This window comes from Phocoena sinus, chromosome 5 (assembly GCF_008692025.1).
Source record: "Phocoena sinus isolate mPhoSin1 chromosome 5, mPhoSin1.pri, whole genome shotgun sequence".
NCBI classification, from domain to species: domain Eukaryota; kingdom Metazoa; phylum Chordata; class Mammalia; order Artiodactyla; family Phocoenidae; genus Phocoena; species Phocoena sinus.
The window spans coordinates 67,442,746-67,464,142 of NC_045767.1; the positions used below are offsets into that span (position 1 = coordinate 67,442,746).

The 21,397-nt window shown below is 45.2% G+C and overlaps 1 protein-coding gene across 3 annotated transcripts in view; it reads right to left on the reverse strand.

Moving 5' to 3' along the window:
* Positions 1–20,359, reverse strand: part of BEND4 (BEN domain containing 4) — a 33,150-nt gene extending 12,791 nt beyond the window's left edge. For all 3 annotated transcript variants that reach the window (XM_032633592.1, XM_032633591.1, XM_032633593.1), the window contains exons 1-3: positions 19,757–20,359; positions 12,017–12,583; positions 1,896–1,987 (exon numbers count right to left, since the gene is read on the reverse strand). In XM_032633592.1, coding sequence (XP_032489483.1) covers positions 1,896–1,987; positions 12,017–12,583; positions 19,757–20,234 — 1,137 coding nt within the window. In that variant the 5' untranslated portion in view covers positions 20,235–20,359. The remainder of the gene's footprint in view (positions 1–1,895; positions 1,988–12,016; positions 12,584–19,756) is intronic.
* Between the last annotated feature and the right edge of the window lie 1,038 nt (positions 20,360–21,397).

The following is a 21,397-nucleotide window of genomic DNA, read 5'->3' on the forward strand; positions in this document are numbered from 1 at the left end:
AACGATGATGATGGCTAATAAAGTTTTAAATAGTCCTATCTGGAGGAAATGTAGATATTTCCCTTATTTGTATATTTTTATAGAATTCTCTTCATATTAGCCACCAAAAGGGTATTGGTGACCTGTACCAACTCTGACCTATTGTCAAGTCACTTTGAACAAACCAATTTGAACAGCACTTATTTAATGTCTTCATAGAGTCATATCCAGATGGAAGACGGAGGTGTATATTAACTTATAAGTAAGTTCTGATTTAGTCTCACGAACAATGTGCTCTCTGAGCACAGAGGGGTGTGGCAATCAGGAAGAGCTTCTGGAAGAAGTGGGCTTTTCAGATGTGCTTTTTGTATAACAGCAATGTCAAGTTAAAAAATGTGGACCCAGGACTTCCCTGGTGGCGCAGTGGGTAGGACTCCAAGCTCCCAATGCAGGGGGCCTGGGTTCGATCCCCGGTCAGGGAACTAGATCCCACATGCATGCTGCAGCTAAGGAGCCCACAAGCTACAACTAAGGAGCCCACCTGCTGCAGCTAAGACCCGGCACAACCAAATAAAATAAATAAATTTAAAAAAAAAAAAGGAAAGAAAATGATTGGAAAGATTTTGGGTTTAAAAGAGGAGTCGGTTAAAAAAAAATAAAATGTTTTAGGGAGCAAAGGATTTTAAGCATGTGACATTTATTTTGGATCTGTATTTTAGAAAAATAACTTTCCAGTGTGGAGCACGGAGAAGAAAGAATCTACTGCGACAGCCCAGGTGACATGTGACTGAGAATGAACTACAGACAAGAGACTGTTCAACGTGACTGTCAGGAATGAGGAAGAGGAAGAGTCCGTGATGCCTCGAAAGTTTCTGCCCAGGGTTGGTGCTGCTTTTATTGAAGAGGAAACAGGAGTAATGATGGGTATTCAGAGGAGGCATCGTGAGTTCCACTGGTCAGGCAGTAGGACACAATGGTCTGGAGTCGAGTCCTGGGGACTGGGGTCTAGATCTAAATTTGGGACTTGTAAATCCACACATGGTTGATGTTCAGAGACAGCGTAACTGAGCAGAGAAAGGCAGTGGAGAGATGAAAGGCCAAAGTCCAGAGAATGGTGGTTGGAAAACTCCTTAAAGCTTAATAAGAAAGAGATGGGGAACCACAAGAGAGTCCTGACACAAAGGCCCAGAGAAAGGGAGCAGCTGGAGGAGGGGTGAGGCCCTGTGGATGACGAGGGCTGGAAAATGGGCCCCTGGACTGGACAACTGGGAGAGTAGCAGGCTGGGGGGGCTCCTGCAGACCATTCGCTGCGTCGTGGAGGTGCAGCCGGATTACGGAGGCAGGGGAGGGCAAAGGAGAACTGAGAGTGGAGCAATGAATATACACTGGTCTTTCAAGTGTTTAATCACAGAGAAGAATGAGGTCCCCATTCAGCAAATGCCTTCGATGACACGCACTGGGGATGCCAATGGGGATGAGGCCTGGGCCCAGCCTTCAAGGAGCGGGATGTGTCGTGGTGTAGGATGAAGGTGCCGATAGGATGCTTCGGGTGATGGAAGGAGAAAGAAAAGATAATCACTGAGGGATGGAGGGAGAATCAAAGGAGGGCTGATTTTCAGGGTGGGAAGACTTGGAACAAACACTGGCTCTGCCTGAGGGAACGACAGGTGGGTTCTCTGTGCCAAAAGAATGGGGGGAGACTTGCCCGCAGGGCTTAAACTATTTCTTTTTCTCCCCCTCAGAGTACAGAGCTGAATCTTCACGATGCATGATCTTTCTCCACAGGATATATACTCACCCATAAACCTCAGAGTCAAACATGTATTTTGCTAGCCAATGTGTTTTGGTAGATGTATACATGGGTAAACTCCCAGGATGCTTCATCTTAAGGAAATTCCAAATGGAATGAGGCCTACCTCGGCCGGCTGGTCGGCTGGCTGTGGGGTCACAAGCTGGTTGTAGTGCTGAAGCAACGTCTTCAGGTAGTCTAGAACCGTCTGGCAGGGCACTGGGTGGAAGAAATCGCAACAATTGTACATTAGCTACTTTGTGCTGGGAAAATAAAAAGCTTTAAGGTTTAAAAAGAGTTCTGATGCAAACTTCTAAAAAAAAAAGACTCATTTTCTAAAGGAAACAGAATCTTCTCTCATTTGACATCTGTAGTTATTTCAGTTTGTAAATATAGAACAGATGCTATGGTTCGGGGAGAATTTTTAGGCTCAGCACAGCTCACTGCAAACTTTTAAGTCAAACCTACTCTAAGATGAATTTGGGTTAATAATAATGATATCACACTGAACAACTCACAGAAGAGACATGTCTTCTTTGACTCAAGTTGTAACATTAGCACCCGACGGTACTTTTTAAAATTAAAGTACTGAAAACTGATGTGTCACTGGTTTTGGATCAATGATATAATGTTCATTTGTAGTGCCATTCATTGCTAGTTCTTCAGTAAAGCAGTAAGCCATGCACTTTAGACCTGCTTCCTGACACAGACACACGTAGTTTTTCTGGTAAGTGTCTCACTCCTCCCCTCTCCCAGAAACTCACCTGATCTGGTCCAATTCAGATTCGGTTATTATGTATTTCATTAACTGTTGCACTATATTTTGTGAGGCACAGTCTTACAGAATCACTGAATAATCACAGTAAAACTGAACAGATGTTAACCCAACATAGAGTCTGACATTTTTTTTTGTACCATTGCATAAATAATTCTTATATTTTAAGATTTATATTAGAGCCCTTTCCAGAGTATTAACTGATTGCTTTTAAAGGTCTTGGTAACTTAGTAAATAACTTAACGGATACGAATTATTGCCATCATCTGTCTTGGCTGTGTGTTTTCTTAAGATGTTTTTGTCACATTGAAGAAAATAATAAATATTTAACCTAAACCCTAATTTTAAAGTATCACCACTGAGCCTTCTTCACTTCATTTTTCTCAGCACTGTTTTGAGAGCAAACTGAAATTATCTTTATCTCCTGCTAACAGCTCTGGGTTTTTCAGGTGACATCACATTGCAACATAAATCAAAAACTACATCACCATCCTTTTGAAGAATTTGAATGATAAGAAGTAGAAGTAGGTTAGGAAATTTTTCTTCTTGCCAAAAAATATTTTCTTAAATAACATCCTTATAGACTTGTGTCTTACAGACCTGTGTCACAGGTCACTCTTGTATAGTCATTTGAATACATTCTTCAAATTAAAGAAGCATTTTCGGGACAACCACAAGATTGTGCCTTCAACAAAAAGAAGGCACGTGTGTATCAGTTTGAAGTAGGACTTTTATTAAACCAAAGTTTAATAAAACCTGTCAAGTACCTCTAATTTCATCATCCTATTAAAAGACTAACCCACTTTAGAGCCCACCCTGATGTAACTAAACCCTGTGTTTTATTTATAATTCTGCCAGACCTTGCCCGAGTTCCTTTTAAGGGGCGCACTTACTGGCCAACAGTTCTATGTTCTGACAGACACTTTCACCCTGGGTATGGCTGAGTAGAGACTCTGAGTCACTGAGAGCTAGAAAATCCACTTTCTAAACCACACCATTTCTGCTAGGGTATGCAGTGTTCACCAAAAAGTTTGAGCAAGTTAACTGAATGACAAACAATAATTTCCCACATTACTAGAGTTCCACAAACAAACAGTCTAACCCACTTTGTTGATGCCACAGTGAGTGAGAATGTATCTTCTGGCAATGGGCACGGATTACAGGAAAAAAGCAGAAGCCTTGAGAAGCTAACGGAGACAGGAAACAAGTTTGCTGTTGAGTTCTGGCTTTTCATTAACTGTGTGGCCTTTGGGACTCCATTTAACTTCTGTGCGTGAGTCCCTTCTACACATTGCTGAAAAGAAGGATCTCGGTAGCAGCAATGCAACTGTATATATGTCACTGCTTTTCCAAGTGACATGTGAGAGGTATTACTCTGAATTTAGTTTGGAAGTTTTAGTAAAATTTGTAAATACTCACTAAGATTTGAATGAAACTTCTTCTGATACTTTATCCATACTTTACATACGTTTAGGGAAAAAGTGTTTAAGTGAAGCACAAAAACGCTTACAAAACTGAATATTCAGTGTGACCTCAACCATGTTAAAAATAATTATGTGCACAGAGAAGAGATTGGAAAGAAATAAACCAAAGTGTTAATAATTTAAAATGATTATATTTTGGTAACAGAATTAGGGCAGTTATTATTACCTTTATCATCCTTGTAAAAACCAGTTTAAAAAAATTTCTACAGTGGGCATGGATTATAACTACTTAGAAGTTGTTTGAAGAATGTCTACATGACTGTTATCTCCCCTTCCTTTGCTATATACGACCTTCAGTGTTGCCTGTGTAGCCCTCGAAGGGCTTGGAGGACGACTCTCCCATCTCTACACCCCCAGTATTTAGGCAGCAGTGCTAAGCCCTGAGCGAGGCCAGCCGACGCACATGCGCTGGAAAAAAGTGGAATTTCATGTGACTTTACTGGCTGTAAGGCTCTCCTGAAGGGAAGTGGGTCCTGTGGGTAGTATCTGGGCATAAGGCCGAAGGCCAGGAAGGCTTAGCTACTGAATTGACTCTGTGCAGTTGGCGGCTGTACTGTCTGGGAGACTCTTAAGTAAGTGCCTTCCAAGGAGAACTGCTCTGATTCTGTTTTTGCCTATATTAAGGGTGCTTGGGTCTCGAGTACGTACTTTTCCTGGCAGATCATTGCATTAACACCTTGATCAGTTTCTCTTCTTGTTCCTCAAGCATTATTTAATCTACTTTGCTATATAATTGTTTTTTTTTTTTTAAGAAGATGTTGGGGGTAGGAGTTTATTAATTAATGTATTTATTTTTGGCTGTGTTGGGTCTTCGTTTCTGTGAGAGGGCTTTCTCTAGTTGTGGCAAGTGGGGGCCACTCTTCAACGCGGTGCGCGGGCCTCTCACTATCGTGGCGCCTCTTGTTGCGGGGCACAGGCTCCAGACGTGCAGGCTCAGTAGTTGTGGCTCATGGGCCTAGTTGCTCCGCAGCATGTGGGATCCTCCCAGACCAGGGCTCGAACCCGTGTCCCCTGCATTAGCAGGCAGATTCTCAACCACTGCGCCACCAGGGAAGCCCTATAATTGTTTTTTAAAGACTCAAAACATTTACCTCAAAGTATACCACATACAGTTTTATAGGGAGATTGAAATTGTTTACTGTCCTCTGACGACCATGCCATCTGTGTGCTTATTTCAAGAGTCCTATTCATATCGTCTCTGTAAAGTATAAGTTCCTCAATTGTAAATGTCTAGAAATAAACAATGAGCTTTAAGTGTTACTCAGCCTACAGACGCATGGTAATTCTCTTGATTATCACAATGTCCTGCCTCTGTTTAATTTAATTGACGTGTGTAGCTGCTACAACAGAACGTGCTTGACACTGGGCTGGGAATCAGGGTTATGAGGATGACTGTGACTTAGTCTCTATCCTCAAGGACCTTACACAGCCTGCCTCTCCTTGTATCAAGACCCCAGAAGAGACAGACACACAGAGAGTAAAAACTGGACCTGATGCAGACTTCAACAGAAGCAAGCATGATGTACTACAGCAAGTGGTTAATTCTGCCGGGAAACTGGGGGAGGGGCTTGTTATGGAGGGGTGTCACCTGACCTGGGTACTGATGGCTGAGTAGGAGTTTCTCGAGTGGGGAAAAGGAGGATATGTTGGAAGGACAGCAGGAGTTAAGGGAAGACCAGAAGCAAGTGCACGGCGGCTCAGGAATCACAAATTGTCCAGAGGGGTTGGAACACTCGGTGTATGGTGGGAACTAAGGGGCGAGTCTCCAAAAATGAACAGGAAGACTCAGGCAGTGAAGGATGTCACATGCCACACTGAGGGGGCTGGAATTTACTCCATGGGCCAATAGAGGCTTTTCAGCAGTGGGTGACGTGGGCCTTTTCAGTTGGCAGAGCCTGGTGTCTGGGGGAGTTGAGTGGCTATTGCAAGAGTCCATATGGTGAAACAGGCCTGGATGAAAGCAATGGGGAGAGGGGGGAGGACCCCATACCGGTGGGTACGTACGAGGTGGAATCCAGAGAAGAGGAGGCTGACATTAAGGAGGGAGAGAGATGGTTATGGATGGAACTGCGGCTCCCAACCTGGGTAACTAACTGAATGCTGACCTTTTTACAAGGTAAGACTACCAGCAACAATCTGAGAAAACCACTTAAGATTTCTGTATGATCAGCCACAGGACCATGTCCCTCTTTTTTTTTTTGCGGTACGCGGGTCTCTCACTGTTGTGGCCTCTCCCGTCGCGGAGCGCAGGCTCCGGACGCGCAGGCTCAGTGGCCATGGCTCACGGGCCCAGCCGCTCCGTGGCATGTGGGATCTTCCCGGACCGGGGCACGAACCTGTGTCCCCTGCATCGGCAGGCGGACTCTCAACCACTGCGCCACCAGGGAAGCCCCCTGCCTCTCTGTTTCTTAAGGTTGCTCTTTGTTGAGTGCTTCCTGGAACACCTAGCAGGCACTTGGTTGCTACTTAATGAACTTAATACTTCCAGCATTCCAATATTATTAACCTCACCTTACAGAAAGGGGAAACCGAGGCTCAGAATGGTTAAGTAAGTTGCCTAAAACCACAGATAGCAAGTGGCAGGAGCAGAAATCCAAACCCAGGTTTGACTCCAGGGCCATTTTCTTCAGCCCACGCTGTTCTGTGTCCCTCAGTCTCATAGCTACCGCCAACAGTCGTGCTGACTTCTACCAAATTCTGAGTAAAAGAACTCAATCCTTTATTGCTCTCTGTGCCTATCACTCGCTCTAGTTTTTTACTCAGAACATTCATTCTCCTTAGAACGCGCACGTTAAGCATGATCAATGTGTTTCTCGGGACCAGAAGTCGACCTGAGACTTCTCCCACAGGCACTTCTGGGCACGTGGGCTGGAGGGTGGCACGAGCACGGGAGAGCACTGGCACTGCGACACCACTTACTCCAAGGGCTTTTTGTTCTTACAAAACTAGTTATCCAAAAACAGACACCGATTTATCTTTTTAAAATCTTCGTACGTAGAATATCCTTACCTAGGACCAGCACTTGGTACGTAATCCAAGGTTAATTCTCTAGTTTGTAGCCTCCTGAGTTAGCACAGTTGATCCTCATTATTTGCAGGTTCTGGACCTGCAAATTTGTCTACTCGCTAAAATGTATTTGTAACGGTCAAATCTGTATTTGGGGTGCTCTTGCGGTCACTGCGGACTTTGGCTGGTCACTGAGAAATCTGAATTTCTGGAATCACACACCCCCAGCTGAGGTTGAACAAGGTAACACTTGGCCTGCTCGTTTCAGCCCTCATACGATAACAAGGGTTCTTTTCATGTTCTGTTTAGTGCCATGGTTTTTTCATTTTTGTGCCTTTCCTGCTCGGTGATTTCGCTGTTTAAAAGGAGCCCCAAACGGAGAGTTGAAGTGGTGTCTAAGTGTTCCTGAGCGCAAGGCTGTGATGTGCTTCAAGGGGAAAATGCGTGTTAGATAAGCTTTGTTCAGGCTTGAGTCACAGTGTTGCTGGCTGTGAATTCAGTGTTAACCAACTAATACTATATATTAAATAAGGGCTCGTTAAACAAAAACATACTTAAAACGACGTTTTGTGATTGGCTGACGAAAATGTTGCAACCAGAGGCTCTCGGGAACCGAGGTCTGTATTTCCCCTCAGAGTAATGCCTTGCTGATTCAGTGCTCACAGCTTACAGAATAGAACGACTGTGAATAATGAGAATCGCCTACATTTTGAGGGTGGAAGAGGGTAATAAACTAGCTCTGGAGTCAAGAGGCTTCGATTCTAATCTGAGGTCTGCCACAGACTTTACATGTCCAGGTTGCACCCTCTTTGTCTGTAAAATGGGAATATTAATTTTTGTTTGGAGTTATGAAGATAAATTGAGATGATCATAAATGTACTTTTTAGAAAGTAGAAAGTTCTTTACTAATATCAACAATAAGTGTATCTTCTCTATATTTGGCACTTAGAAAACTTCAAGGTTTTTTTTTTTTTTTTTTTTTGCGTTACGCGGGCCTCTCACTGTTGTGGCCTCTCCCGTTGCGGAGCACAGGCTCCGGATGCGCAGGCTCAGCGGCCATGGTTCATGGGCCCAGCCGCTCTGCGGCATGTGGGATCTTCCCGGATCGGGGCACGAACCCGTGTTCCCTGCATTAGCAGGCGGACTCTCAACCACTGCGCCACCAGGGGAGCCGTGGAAGTGATTTTTTAATTACCATACAGTATTTTATATTTCTAACACCCACATTTTATCATATTTTTAAATCTCTGAACTTGGTGTTCAAAGATAATTATAATGTGCAATTACGATTTGCAGTGTTTTTTCTTCTTCCTTAGTGGAACATAAAGTATTGGTGTGTCTTACATTCAATGGGGGCTTAAATTAGATGAAATATGGTATTTTATACCCACCCTCCCTTATGAGTTCTCTTCATCCAGTGCTGACTGTAAGCTTTCTGAATAAATGTGACTACTCTAACCTGACATCTTCTCCATAGAGAAGTTTGCCCATCACCATTCTTCTTCTTCTTTTTTTTTTTTTAATGGTATGCGGGCCTCTCACTGTTGTGGCCTCTCCCGTTGCGGATCAGAGGCTCCGGACGCGCAGGCTCAGAGGCCATGGCTCACGGGCCCAGCCGCTCCGCGGCATGTGGGATCTTCCCGGACCGGGGCACGAACCCGTGTCCCCTGCATCGGCAGGCGGACTCTCAACCACTGCGCCACCAGGGAAGCCCTACCATTCTTCTTTTAATAACCTGTCAGCTCTTTGTATTCCTGATCCAAATGTCTTCCTTTTGTGACTTTTTCTTCTTTTAACCTATTTTCACTTTCTTTTAAAAAATTTAAACTTTTAAACAGACTTTCTATTTTCTAGTGTGATAATCTAATGCAAAAGAAAATGTGCTAATGCTATTTCCTGGGATAAAATATTTAACTGCCTATATCTGCAGATAACTCTGGAAAGTAAGTTAGACAGCACTTTCTAGAAGCCCCTTGTTTGCCTGTAGTTGATAATCAATAAGACTTTGTTGAATGTTTCACAAATAATACAATAAACAAAGGCCCTCTCGGGTGGTGCCAGAAAGAATACCCCTCCCCTGTCCCTCCTTTCGGTGAGGGCTGTCACCTTCCTTTCCCCCTTTTACAGCTATCCAAGTGAAAGCATTTTTTCCTGTAGACTAATAGGCTCATTTCTTTTGAACTCTCAGTTCAAGAACTGCTCCCAGATATAAATGCTTTATTTAAGGGGGGAAAAAAAAAGAAAGAAACTGGAATCTCCGAGTTGCTCAACAGCCTGACTCTGGAGAGAGAGGGAAGTGCCTGAGGAACACTGCCCCCGAACTGACCCACTGCTGGTGCCCCCATCATCTCGTTCACCTTATTTCCTCTGCTAACTGCTGCACGTTCCTCTCCCCTTTGTACTCATCCACCCTGCTCGGCTGTAAGAAGAGTGATCGTACAACACACGGGCAGATTCTACAGGAAGAAAGCCCCAGGTCCTTCCATGGAAATGTATGGCCTCTAGGATAACAGAGGCCTCCTGGGATCATTGGGAAGCACGGAAACTGCTTAGGGAAAATCGATCCTAAATCTCACAGGAAAGTTACTGCTTGCAAAATATTCTTGTCACGTACAAAACCAGAGTATTATTGCTGTACTTTTCTTCATATGGATAAAAGTAACAGATTCCCCCTCGGCCCTGCCCACACCAAAGGCACAGCTCGTAGAATGCCAAAGTGGATTCCTGGGTGATCACCCACAGGCTGATTTGTTGTTTAGCCAAAGATGGAGGTTGGGAGGTGAGGAGGGCAGGAGGGCAAGAGGGCAGTTATGTCTCTCTTTGATTCAAGTCTTTCATCTCGAGGGGCACTTTCAACCTGACGCCCAATACTAAGGTATCCCTAGGTAATGAATCCAGGAGTTAAGTAATCACAAATGGCTAATCTTTCCTGCATTTCACACTATTTTTTTTCTATTCATAATTGACAAACTGAGTTTCCTCTATATAGCTGAATTTCAGTATGGATTATTTAAAGCAATCATGGCTCTCCACATAGAATTGGTTCAAGTTCATGGAGGGGACTCTTTACAGTAACAGTGGTGGAATGTTTACAGTAACAGTGGTGATCGTTAGCCTAATTTCAACAACTGTCATTCAATGTCTGACCATCAAGAGGACTCAAGAAATTGCAGCATTTTCGTCTTTCTGGGAAGCAGAGAAGGACAATGATTAGTGGCAGGCCAGCAATGAGTTATCCCTGACACAGACATTTCATCTGTACGGATTTAGGAAACAAGAGGTGGAGTGAACCCCAAATTTGCTTGGTAAGTTTACCAAGGACAGACGGCTCACCAAATATTTACGATTAGGAATTAGGCAATAATACTCTGGACATTTGTGTCACCTGTCCTTGCACTCTGAAACTCATCCCCACAGCTCTGAATGGCTGATGCCAAGGACCTGCAGTTGGCTGATCTCCAGGACACTATCTTCTCCCCTAATGAAAGAGGAGTGGGGAGTAAGATGCAACATACCCTTTTGGCAGTAAAACCAATAGTTCACATAATTTATGAAACTGTGCAAGTTGTAAAATCCCAGTGTGTCAGCTGTACCCATATCTCTTTGACTTGGAGAAACCAGTAGCGCTCTGGTTCCACTGCATTCTTCTGGGTCCTGCCAGTCTCTCTGCTGCAGTCAGATCCGGCCTGGCAGGGACAATGCCAAGACTCTGCATCTAACCCCAGGGCTCAAATGTAACAACAGAGAATGGATTTGCTTCACCTCTTGCTTCTCTCCCACAACTGCACTCAATCTAATTCCAAAACATTCTGAGCCAAACCTCAGCTCTATTTGGGCAATTCTCTTAAATGAAAGGACAGAAGGAAAATAAATTTCTGATTTGGCAATTCTAATAAGCAAATGGGTGACTTTCTTCAACACTTCCTTCTTTTTACATCAGCTGCCAAATTGGGTGGTGCAAAGACACCGAATTAGGAAAAGAACATAATTTCTATTTCTATTTATGGATCAGCCTTAAAAATTTTAAATATGTCATGTATGCTTTATTTTGAACATATTAGTATGCAAATATATGTATGTAAATAACCAATGAATGTGTACATTGGTAGATACATGCTCAAGATTTTTTATCAATGGGCTGCATGATTGAAAAGGTCTTAATGTCTTTTATAAGCCACAGACATGCAGGAATGACCTCAAAGGTATAGGCAAAATCAGGAGCTTTCCAAATAGGGAAAAAAATGGCTTTGCAACCCAGAAAAGATCTTGCCATAAAGATGACTTTACTACTCTGCAGATCTAGTGTCTCTGCGAGGCGGCAAAATGCCTCACATTTAGCCAGGAGCACAGCTAGTTTGTGACCAGCTTAATAACTGGTCTGTCTTTGAGCTATTCCTTTTAGTTTACAGTTGCATATTAACTTTAAGGGGGAGTTTGCACGCTAAAAAGAGACCATGCCTATTGAAACTTAACAAGAAAGGGGAGAAGTTAGTGGAATAGAAGAGACCATTTGTCCTCTGAGCCCTGCCTCTGTAGACACCATTTCATTTTAATTTCTATCATGGACTAATAAAACACATATATCAAAGTCTTTAAAAATACAAAAGCCATTTTAAAGGAACAGGGTCACTTTTTGAAGAAAATTCAAGCTCACAGAACCTGGCCTATTCCAATCTCATTGCACTACATCTAGGAATCACTTTCGTATCAGTGGAGACTTCTTTTAATTGGACCATAGTTTTCAGGCCTACACCCCCGAAGACTGTGGCTTAAATACAGGACAAGGCTAGTGGCTCATCTTGAAATTTCTGTTTGGCACTAGTAGGCTAAAACTGTGCATGCCTGTTTTTCTAACTCTTCTACATCGCCGGCCCAAACAACAACAAAAAGCCACACATACATGCACGCGTGCATACATACATGCAGATGGGACACTGGAAAGGAATGAGTTGCAGGTGGCTTGCAAGGAACAGGGCAGGGTACCTGGGATGCTCTCTAACTTTCTTCTGAGCTCTTCATTTTCTTGTTGCAGTGAAACCACCTCCTGCTCCAGCTCTTGGCATCGAGGACAGTAGCCCTCCTCTTCCTCCTCCTCTTCTTCCTCAGGCAGCGTAGAAGAGGATGGGTGACCGTGGGATTCGGATGTCGCTGGGGAGGTCCAGCCACCTAGTGTGTGCACGGGGGACGTTGCTAGAGGATCCACGTCCGCCAGGTGGCCATACTCACTGACCGAGGAGGTGTTTGCAGTCGGAAAGCTCCCGGAGAGCAGGTAATTTTGTAGGGAGTCAGTGAAAACCCTCAAGAAGGCAGAAGTCTGTTGTTTCCTTTGCATATATTGCATCTCTATGTCTACACTGTCTGAGGTCTGACTGTGGACCCCTTTGCCAACAGGGCACTGCTCCTGTCTTTCGGTGTAACTTGAGCCTTCCTGCTTTACGCAAGAAATCATGGATTGAGAATGGCTGGAGTCCAGAAGCTTTCCTCCACAATTTAAGAGGCTAAGGACTCGGCTGCATTGTTGAGCAAAGGCGTCCAAGATCATACGACTCTCTGAAATACAAGAAAAGACACGTCAGAGACTGCCAGCCAAGACAAGGGACAAGTAAGGTCCTCGATCTAGAGTTTAACATTAAAAAATGTCAGAAACGTGGACTTCTACTCTCTGCTACACACACAGGTGACATGGTGCATCCACTTCTAATAGGATGCATAGCTTCCGGCTGCTCTGTGACTGGTGGGGTGCCTGATGAGCCACCCCTAACTTGACTCTGGGAAATGGCTGGACTGCGAGATGGGGGCACCGGATAGAGACTCCCTCTCCGTGGTTATTAACTGGCCTGCGCAGGTCTGAACTCACACCTTTGGCTTCATTAATATCCCCACTCTAATGAATCGAGCCAGCCCTGCAGACTCAACTCCTCATTGACAGGAGGGCTTACAGCAATCATTACGTCTATTTCTGGAGTGCCCTCATGCCCTTGCTATTAATCAGCTGATACAATCCCTGCTGAGAGTACGTTGCTCCCAGATGCAAAATGGAGAAGAACGATAAGTCTTTTTGAAGAGCTCACTAAACGTCTAAGGTAAAATAAAGAGTGGGCCTACAAGGCAAATAATGAGGAGCCCCGAAGCAAGACTGTGTCATCCAACATCTGTGTTCACCATTCTTTTACTTTATCTGCTAACTTAGATTTCTTGTCAAGGCCAACGTTCAGCTTGATCTATAGCAGCACCATCTGAAAAGCAACAGCGCCTCTTCTCAGGGCTTCTCCCACCAAATCTCTTAAATGGTATGTGCTGAGGGTGCCAGTTAGTTTCCATAAGTGTATTCTAAAGCATATTAACTGTCAATCAGTGGAAAGCAAAAAGCAAACAGAAAACAATCAGTTCACTTCAAAAAGAAGGAAAGAAAAAACCCAATGTCGTGAAAATGTGATTTAATGTTGCCAGTCTAAGGGGCTTGAAAATTCACCCTAAATGTAAACGTCACAAGAACACTGTCTTCTTTCTGGACCACCACCCAGAACGCGCTATTTATATCAGTAAATACCCACAGAGAGACAGATAACTTTTTTAGAGTTTATATAGAGCTATCAGGGTACCTCATTTCCTCTCCCACCCTATGCGGAATAATGGCAACAAACAAAATATTGTAGGTTCTAAATGACGATATCCGTTGTTTATGATAGAAATGTAACTAGTCACTTGCTGTCTCTGGAAATGCTGACTAGCTGTATTTTTTTCTGAGGGGGAAAAAAAAACCTTGAAAAGTGAAAAGTGGTGAGATGCTTGAGGGCTTCTATGGGGACAACAAACTAAATAGCTGTGATTAAGAAATTGATTTCTCTAGAAAACCCAGGATGATGACCAGCACACCAACCTTCAGAAACCTCCAGGTGGTACTTCAGCCTCTACTTTGTTTTTTCTTACTATTCTTCCTGAAGTAACTAAGATATCAGGGGAAGGGGGTACAAGTCTCCTATTTCACTTATTTAATAAGAATATACATAAAGCCCAGAGCATATAGGAAGCACCTCTCACATCTCCCAAATCTATAAAATGCTCCCATTCCTAAATCTCTCAGGAAAAATGACAAGTCAGAACACAGAGGCCAGTTCTTTTCAGTTCAGGAGAGATTTATAGACCGTATATTCCATGAGTGGACTGGGGTTTGAGGGCCAGCACAGAATCTCTAGAAATATTTACTGAATACATGTGGGGACTCTTATAAATAAATAGAGTATCTTAGTTTACAGCATTTGTACCCTTACCCTGAATCTCACAAATATTAGGCACAGGCCTATTTTTTACACGATTATTTTGAGTACTAAAGAAAGAACTAGATGCCAGGTATAGTTTTAGGCTAGAGCTGATCGATGGGCTGGGAACTTGGCTGAAGTAGCAGCCAAGATAAAGTCGGCTTGCTGCCTTGGAGAAAAAGGGATGTGGATATGGGAAGGATATTTCGCACACCGAACACTGGAAGTGATGATGACTCTGCCCCCAGCCAGGTGGAAAGGAATAACTGAGCTCATGATTTGAACTAAAACTTAATGGAGAAAGATTTCAAAGAGTTGGGTGTTATATCTTACAATGACCAAAACCGAATAAACAAGAAAGTAAACAGTTGAACCATACAAGAGGGGAGGTTTAAGATGCTGCATTCTCATTTCTTTACGCCTGGCTTTTTGTTCTTTTATTAGTAAAATCAAAGGACAATATTGATTGGCGATTCTCAATTCTAGCACACCAGCAGTTTTCATTCATTTAATCCTATAATCCCATTCTAGATCTAAAGTTGTATTTACTGTTCGCATTTTAATCAGAAGAGTCCCAAGTGATTTACAGCCTATACACCTATAACATAACCTTGATGAAAGGAACAAAATATGAAAGGAAAGGCTGAAACAGAATTGCCTAGAAAGAACTGCTCGAATGTATCTGTCCAATGTCCTAAGGAGCTCAGTTGTTTTAATCATGTTGATAAATCACGTTAGGGTATAGATTTTAAGGGAAAAAAAATCTGATGTAGAGACAAGCATGATTTGTTTTCTTAACTGAAGGATAAACTCGTAATATGCTGAGAAAAAAATCATTATGTAATATACTGCATTATGAAGATAATGTATTAAAGTGCACTCAGAATATCAGAGAATAGTTACAATCATAAAACGGTTCTTGCCTGCAGTTTTTTCAAATGCTTCATTCTGAATTTGTTCTCAGAACAAATATATGTAAAAATGCCAGCTGTAGCCCTAAAGCTGTATTCTCTTCTTTTCACTACCTTATATTTGAATAGTATTTTATGTCAATACATTGAAGAGTATGATGAAAAATATTACTATTATACTTGGTGGGAAATGGCAAATCTTTACACTTAACACACATTGCAGCCAGCAGTGCTTCAGCTTTCCATACAGAATATAATTAGAACACGAGTACTGTGCGATGCCCATTATTGCTAAGAAATGGAGAAAAGTTCTGTTTTCATATGAACACGATTGACTGGCCACTGATCCACGATTCTTAACTGAGCAAAGTGTGAACATGTATTTTGAAATTTTTAAACTCTTTCCCCCCGCTAGGCACAGAATGTTCCAGTCAAGTGATGGCAAGGAAGTACAAAGTCAACAGTTTATAGAGAGGCTTTAAAACAACCTAGTTTATCCCTAACTTCTTTAAAATTAAACACCGTAAAATGTTAATAAATCACAATCACAAAGCACTCTAAAATCACCACATCTCTCTAATTTATTTTGCTTTATTGTGCCATCTGTCGGGATCTAATATCATGTTGCAAATTGTGCCCAGTCTGACTCCAGAATCCGAACCCGTGTTATTTTTGTAATTAAAAACTTCATTTCTAGAATTTCTTCAGAATTTAAGTGGTTTAATCCATCCTAAATCTGATAAGTGAAGAAGAGGGATGGGAATTCAGCAATGAAACACAGGCTCCCTACTTTAACATCCTTCTTTGTAAGTAAAGCCTTGAATGGAATTTGCCCATCACAGCAGACCCCCAAGAGTATTCTGTTTCTATGAAGGAGATCACAGTAGTCAAGATTAGTGGTAATCTTTCGATTTTAGCCCACAAAGGGTGAAATATATTAATACTAAAAATGTAGAGGCAGAAAAAAAATTTTTGTGACCTATACTACCATGTATCCATATATTACATCTATCAAAGGATTTGCAACTAGTTCAAAATAGATAATTTCCTTAAAACATTAATATAACTTCTTTTTATGAGAAGACTTCGTGGCATAGAAAATAGAAGTTAGAAAATGAAAGCATCTTTGGAAGCATCAGCCCTGTCTTAAATCAATGAACTACTGTATGTCTTTCAAAAAAATGCCAACCAATTTTTTTTTTCCTAATAGCAAATATCAACACAGCAAAACAGGAGGCAATTTTTCTAAATAAATAAATCAATGATGTGTCAAAAATTAACAGATGAGTTAATATACTCAGTGCTATCAAAACCAGATGGTGCTTCCTAATATTCATCCTGCTCAGTCAATCCCTGAATATTTTCTGGACCATCGGTATATAAAATAGGATGCTGCTATTTGTGATGGCAAACAAAAGCAATCATGCCTGCCAAGCACATACTATAACAGGCAGCATTTCAGCTCTGCTAGACAGAAAGTAATTAGAATGCTTTTAATGTCCAAAAGAATGATGCTGATAGGCTGCCACAGATGTGTAGATTTATGAATATTTATGTGGTGGTTTATAGCTGACACTTTTATCAGTTGAAGAAGATAAAATATCTGCCTGACTCAAAAGCTTGACAGTCAGGTTAATAAAATCTCATTAAAGAGAATGACCTATGCAATTATATAGGATTTATTGTAATTCATTTTTGATTGTACTCTGCTTAAAGATGCAATTTCCCATTTCCTGATGCCAAATTTAGGCTGCATATCAAGATCTACGTGGGTTTTAACTCTAAGCCTCCCACAGAGGAAAAATATGCTTTTAGAACCATGGCATATTACCGCTTTTAAGGAAAATTATACTCTTCAGGAGATTTTACAAGAATGTTGAAAAATCTATTTTAATCATGTATTTCTCCTCTCAATGGTTTATGGCCCTTAATGGCAAGTAAGGTTCACTTCAACCCTTTCATCTTTTCACTGCATTTTCTCTGGACACTCAGTTATCTCTCTTCCATCCTTGACTCATTTCATCTCATCGACATTTTGACTATTTTCAGTTTACGAGGTAGCCTGAGACCCTGCAGTACCACTGTTGTGAGGGTGCAACAAGCAAATCACCACCCCTGCCCCTACCCCACCCAGTGTGCTAGGATGGCTGTCTGTACACACATGCTTATTGGTTCGAAGTGGAACCACTAGTTCCTCAAAGAGCCAATCAGCTCTTCAGGTGACTGTCCCTCTGATGGCCACTCACATCACTGTGCCTGTTAAGAGATGGCTTTGTCCCCCAATGATTAATAGTATGACCACAATTCATGATGTCTAGTACTATGGTCTCTTTTTTTTTTTTTTTTGCCCCTGACCATTTTCCTCACTGCATGGCAGAAAACTACCATTCAATTCCCATCTTTCCAACAAGCACATGGCATCCTGTCTTGGGGCTATCTAGCCTACCTCTCTATGACCTTTCTTAAAAAAAAAAAAAAAAAGGCAGCAGCAGCACTGAAAATAAAAGGAAATAATAAACACAGGGAGTTGGAGGGACATCAAAAAGCCCCTTTCCACTCCTTTAGATTCAGTGATATGATTTCCACCTGTGGACAGAGACAAACTAAACAGGATATTAGAAGAAACACTGAAAAAGAGGACATTCAGAACAAGGTAAGAAGGAAACAACAACAGCAAAAACTCCTTATGGATAAAAGAGTGGGGCAACTGCCAGAGCAGAAGGCACCATGGAAAGGACAGCAAGTGACTGGTGCAGAAGAAAGAAATATAGGAAAAATAGCAGGGAAAGGCAAGGTTAAAACTATGGATGAAAATGGAAATGAGAAGGGGCAGATTTATACTGTATGGAAAAAAGCAGAAGACAGAACGAAAGACAGTTCACAAAGACTGAAAGGAGAAAGCAGGATGAGATTAAAGACTGAACTGGGCAGATAAAGAGGGGGGAAAACCCCAATGAACACTGAGGCTGTGCAAAGGAGTCAGCAAAATATAGAATGTGGAAAAAGGACCCAAACTTCTGAACAATGTAAAGATAAAGGAAGATAAAGCAGAGCCGGGAAATAAACAAGGAGTGAACAAGAAGTAGTATATAAGAAAACCAGACCCCAAGCCCAGAGAGCACACAAACCTCACTAAGAAGGGGGGGAAAACAGAAGAAAAATGAGGAAAGTGAAAGTAGGCTAGCCTCACAGTGAACATAAGAGCACAGCGGAATTAAAATACAGGAAAAAAACCACACCTCACAAACAATAAGGACATCCACATAAAAACCTCGCCAACATCTCCCAGCCAGTGAGGGATGTGACAGAGCAAGTCTTCACTATAACCTGTAATTAGGTTTTCTTTCTCAAAACCAATCCTTCTTGTGTCAAAATACTGACAAACAACAGAACATGAGCTTAAGCATCTATAACGCATTTCAAGACAATGCTCCTATTTTCATTAGGAATAAAGGAAGCCGTGGTTTCACTGATATGCAGGATTTGGGGGGCTCCAAAGTGCCGTAAAAGGTCTGAGCAGGAACTTTTCGTTCTGAGCGGCGGGATACACGCGGCTGCGAGTCCAAGAGGAGCAGAGAGCACACTTGGGCGCAGGCCCCAGGCTGTGACCTCTCCACCAGCCCGTCGCCCTCCCCGCCGCTGGGCTGGAGAGCCGGCTTTTCTCAGGAGTCGCGTACCCTGGGGTGGATGCTCCCCGAAAGGCAGTCATTTCTAAGGGGCCCGGGACGCCGCGGTGCAGCAGCGCCCACCCGGCGGGGCCCAGAGCGCCCGGGGTTCCCGGGGCTGGGGGGAGGGGCGGGAGGTCTCCGACCCTTAAGTCGCGGCCGCCGGGGCGAGCGCCAGTTCCACCCGCGCGGCTGATGCAGAGGAGCCCCGCGTCCTGCACACACCGGCGGGGACTCTGGGGTGGCCGGGGAAAGGGGGGCCAGGGAGAGGCAGAGACAGCGCGCGCTCGCCGGGAAAAAGCAGGAAAGCAGCCCTAGGGCCAGCCGCGTGACCGCGACAGAGTGAGCGAGAAAAAGAGAACCAGAGAAGGAAGAACAAATGGAGGAGAGGCAGATAAAGGGAAGAAGCAGAAGGAGAAAGTGAAGCAGCGGAGGGGAAAGGGAGGGCGTCCCCGAGAACCGCCAGAGTAGCGACCGCTTCTCCCCGCGCCGCCGCCGCTGTCACCCCACGGTGTCCCGCCCCCACTCCCCGCCTGCGCGCCGCCCCCGGCCCGCCGATCGCCCCTGCCGCGCTCCCCGGGCGCCGAGCGGGACGCTAGCGGCGGAGCCACCTGTTAAGAGGCGCGCGCGCCATCGGAAGCACCGGACGCGGCGGCGGTGAACCTCCAGAAGTTGCTGCCGGTGCGTAGAGGCCTTGGGGGTGCGCTCGAACGCCCCGACGCTCCCTCAGCCGGCTCTGGGAGCCTCCCGCTCTCCCCTCCCACCCCCCACCCATCCCGCTGGGCAGGGCGCGCGGGAGGCTGTCCTCGGTCCCCGCTTTCTCCTTGCCGGGCCCCACCCCTCCCCCAACCCGTGGCGGGACGGAAAGTTGCTCCCGAGAGTTGGTACCTGCGCTGAGCTCCAGGCTGGCGCCGTTGCCGCCCGCGCTGTTGCTGCCCGCGGCGGCTGCCGCCGGGCCCGAGCCGTACCTGACGACGGCGGCGAAAGATGAGGACGACGACGCGGCGGGGGCCGCGGGCGGCGGCGCTGGGGTCCTCAGGTGGCCCTGGGACGTGGCGGGCGTGCAGGACGGAGACGACGACGAGGCGGTGGCCCGGCCGGGCCCGGGTGGGTAAGAGCTCTGCGCCTGGAACTGCTGCGGTGGCGGCGGCGGCTCGCTGCTGCTGATGGAGACCGCGGCTTGCGGCGCGAAGGCCGGCGGGGGCGGCCGCACGTGCGGCAGCTCCACCAGGGTGGGTCGCTTGTAGCGCTTGGCCAGCGCCGGTCTCTTGCTGGGGAATGTCTTGAGGACGCTGTAGGGGCTGCGCTGCTTGTAGATTTTGGGGACGCTGGGCCCCTCTTCCGCCGGCTGCATCTCCTCCTCCATTCTGCGCCTCTGGGCAGGTCCCGGGTCGCACGCCCCCTCCGCGCCCGGCGCCGGGCTCCGAGGGTGCCTCTGCCGCCCGCCCGCCGGCTCTGCCCGAGTGCGCGCGCGTGGAAGGGTGGCTGTCTGTGCCGTGGCCGCCGTCGTCGCCGCCGCCGCCACCACTGCCGCCTGTCGCGAACGCTGGCATCGCCGAGCCCCTGCGCGGGGGGCTGCCGCCCGAGCGCTGATTGACAGGCTGCCTCACCAATGCCTGGAGGGAGAAAGGAGGTAAAGAGCAAGTGTTTAGGGTTATATCTGCTAATGATAATGGGGGCGGGGGCGGGGCCTGGCGCTGGCGCCGCCGCTGCCGCCCGCGTGGTCGCCCAGCCGGGTGTGCGCCTCCGACGGGGGAAGGGAAGGAATGAGCCGGGACCAGGAGGCCCCCCGGTAACAGCGCGAGGTTCCGGCCGGGACGAGACTTCGGAGCCCCAGACTTGCACTTGAGGCTCCTGCTGCTGTGGGCGGGGTTCAGTTTTAGGAATAGAGCTCTTGGCGCTGCCTGCTTGACCCCGAACTCTCGGGGTTGCCCTGAGGGGCTGGTAGTAGTAGTGGTGGGGCGGTAGCTAGAGTGCGTGTGCGCCTTGGGAAGATATTACAACCCGTTCTTCTGCTGATGGGGAATTGCTCCCCCAGCCTTCTGAAAGGAACACCTTCGGTAGGTCTTGACTTAGGTCGCTGCGAGTTGTTTGCGCGCCCGGGGGTTTCTGCCTATACCCAGCTCCTGGCCTTCGAGCTTATGCTGTCCTAAGAGCACACAAAGCATCGGACTTTCACGTTATTTCAGTTAGTTCCCTACAGGGCCCTTGAGAGGGCGTAACAGAATCGGTGTCCCCATTCCACAGATGAGAAAACCGAGGCTCTCGGAGGAAATTACCCAAAGTCAGACACTCAAGAGTGTGTGGCTGAGTTGCACAGATGTACTCAGATATTCAAATTCACATTTCTCGTATTACATAGACTCTATGCAATTGAGGGAAAAAAATATGACCTGATACCTCCTTTTGGGACGGTGACTAGATACTCTCAACAACGTCATTTGGTATATATATATTTGTAAGTGCTTGTAGCATCAAGATGGGCCGAAAACTCTTGCTCCCTGCGTTGCCCAGGCAGCTCCTCACTGC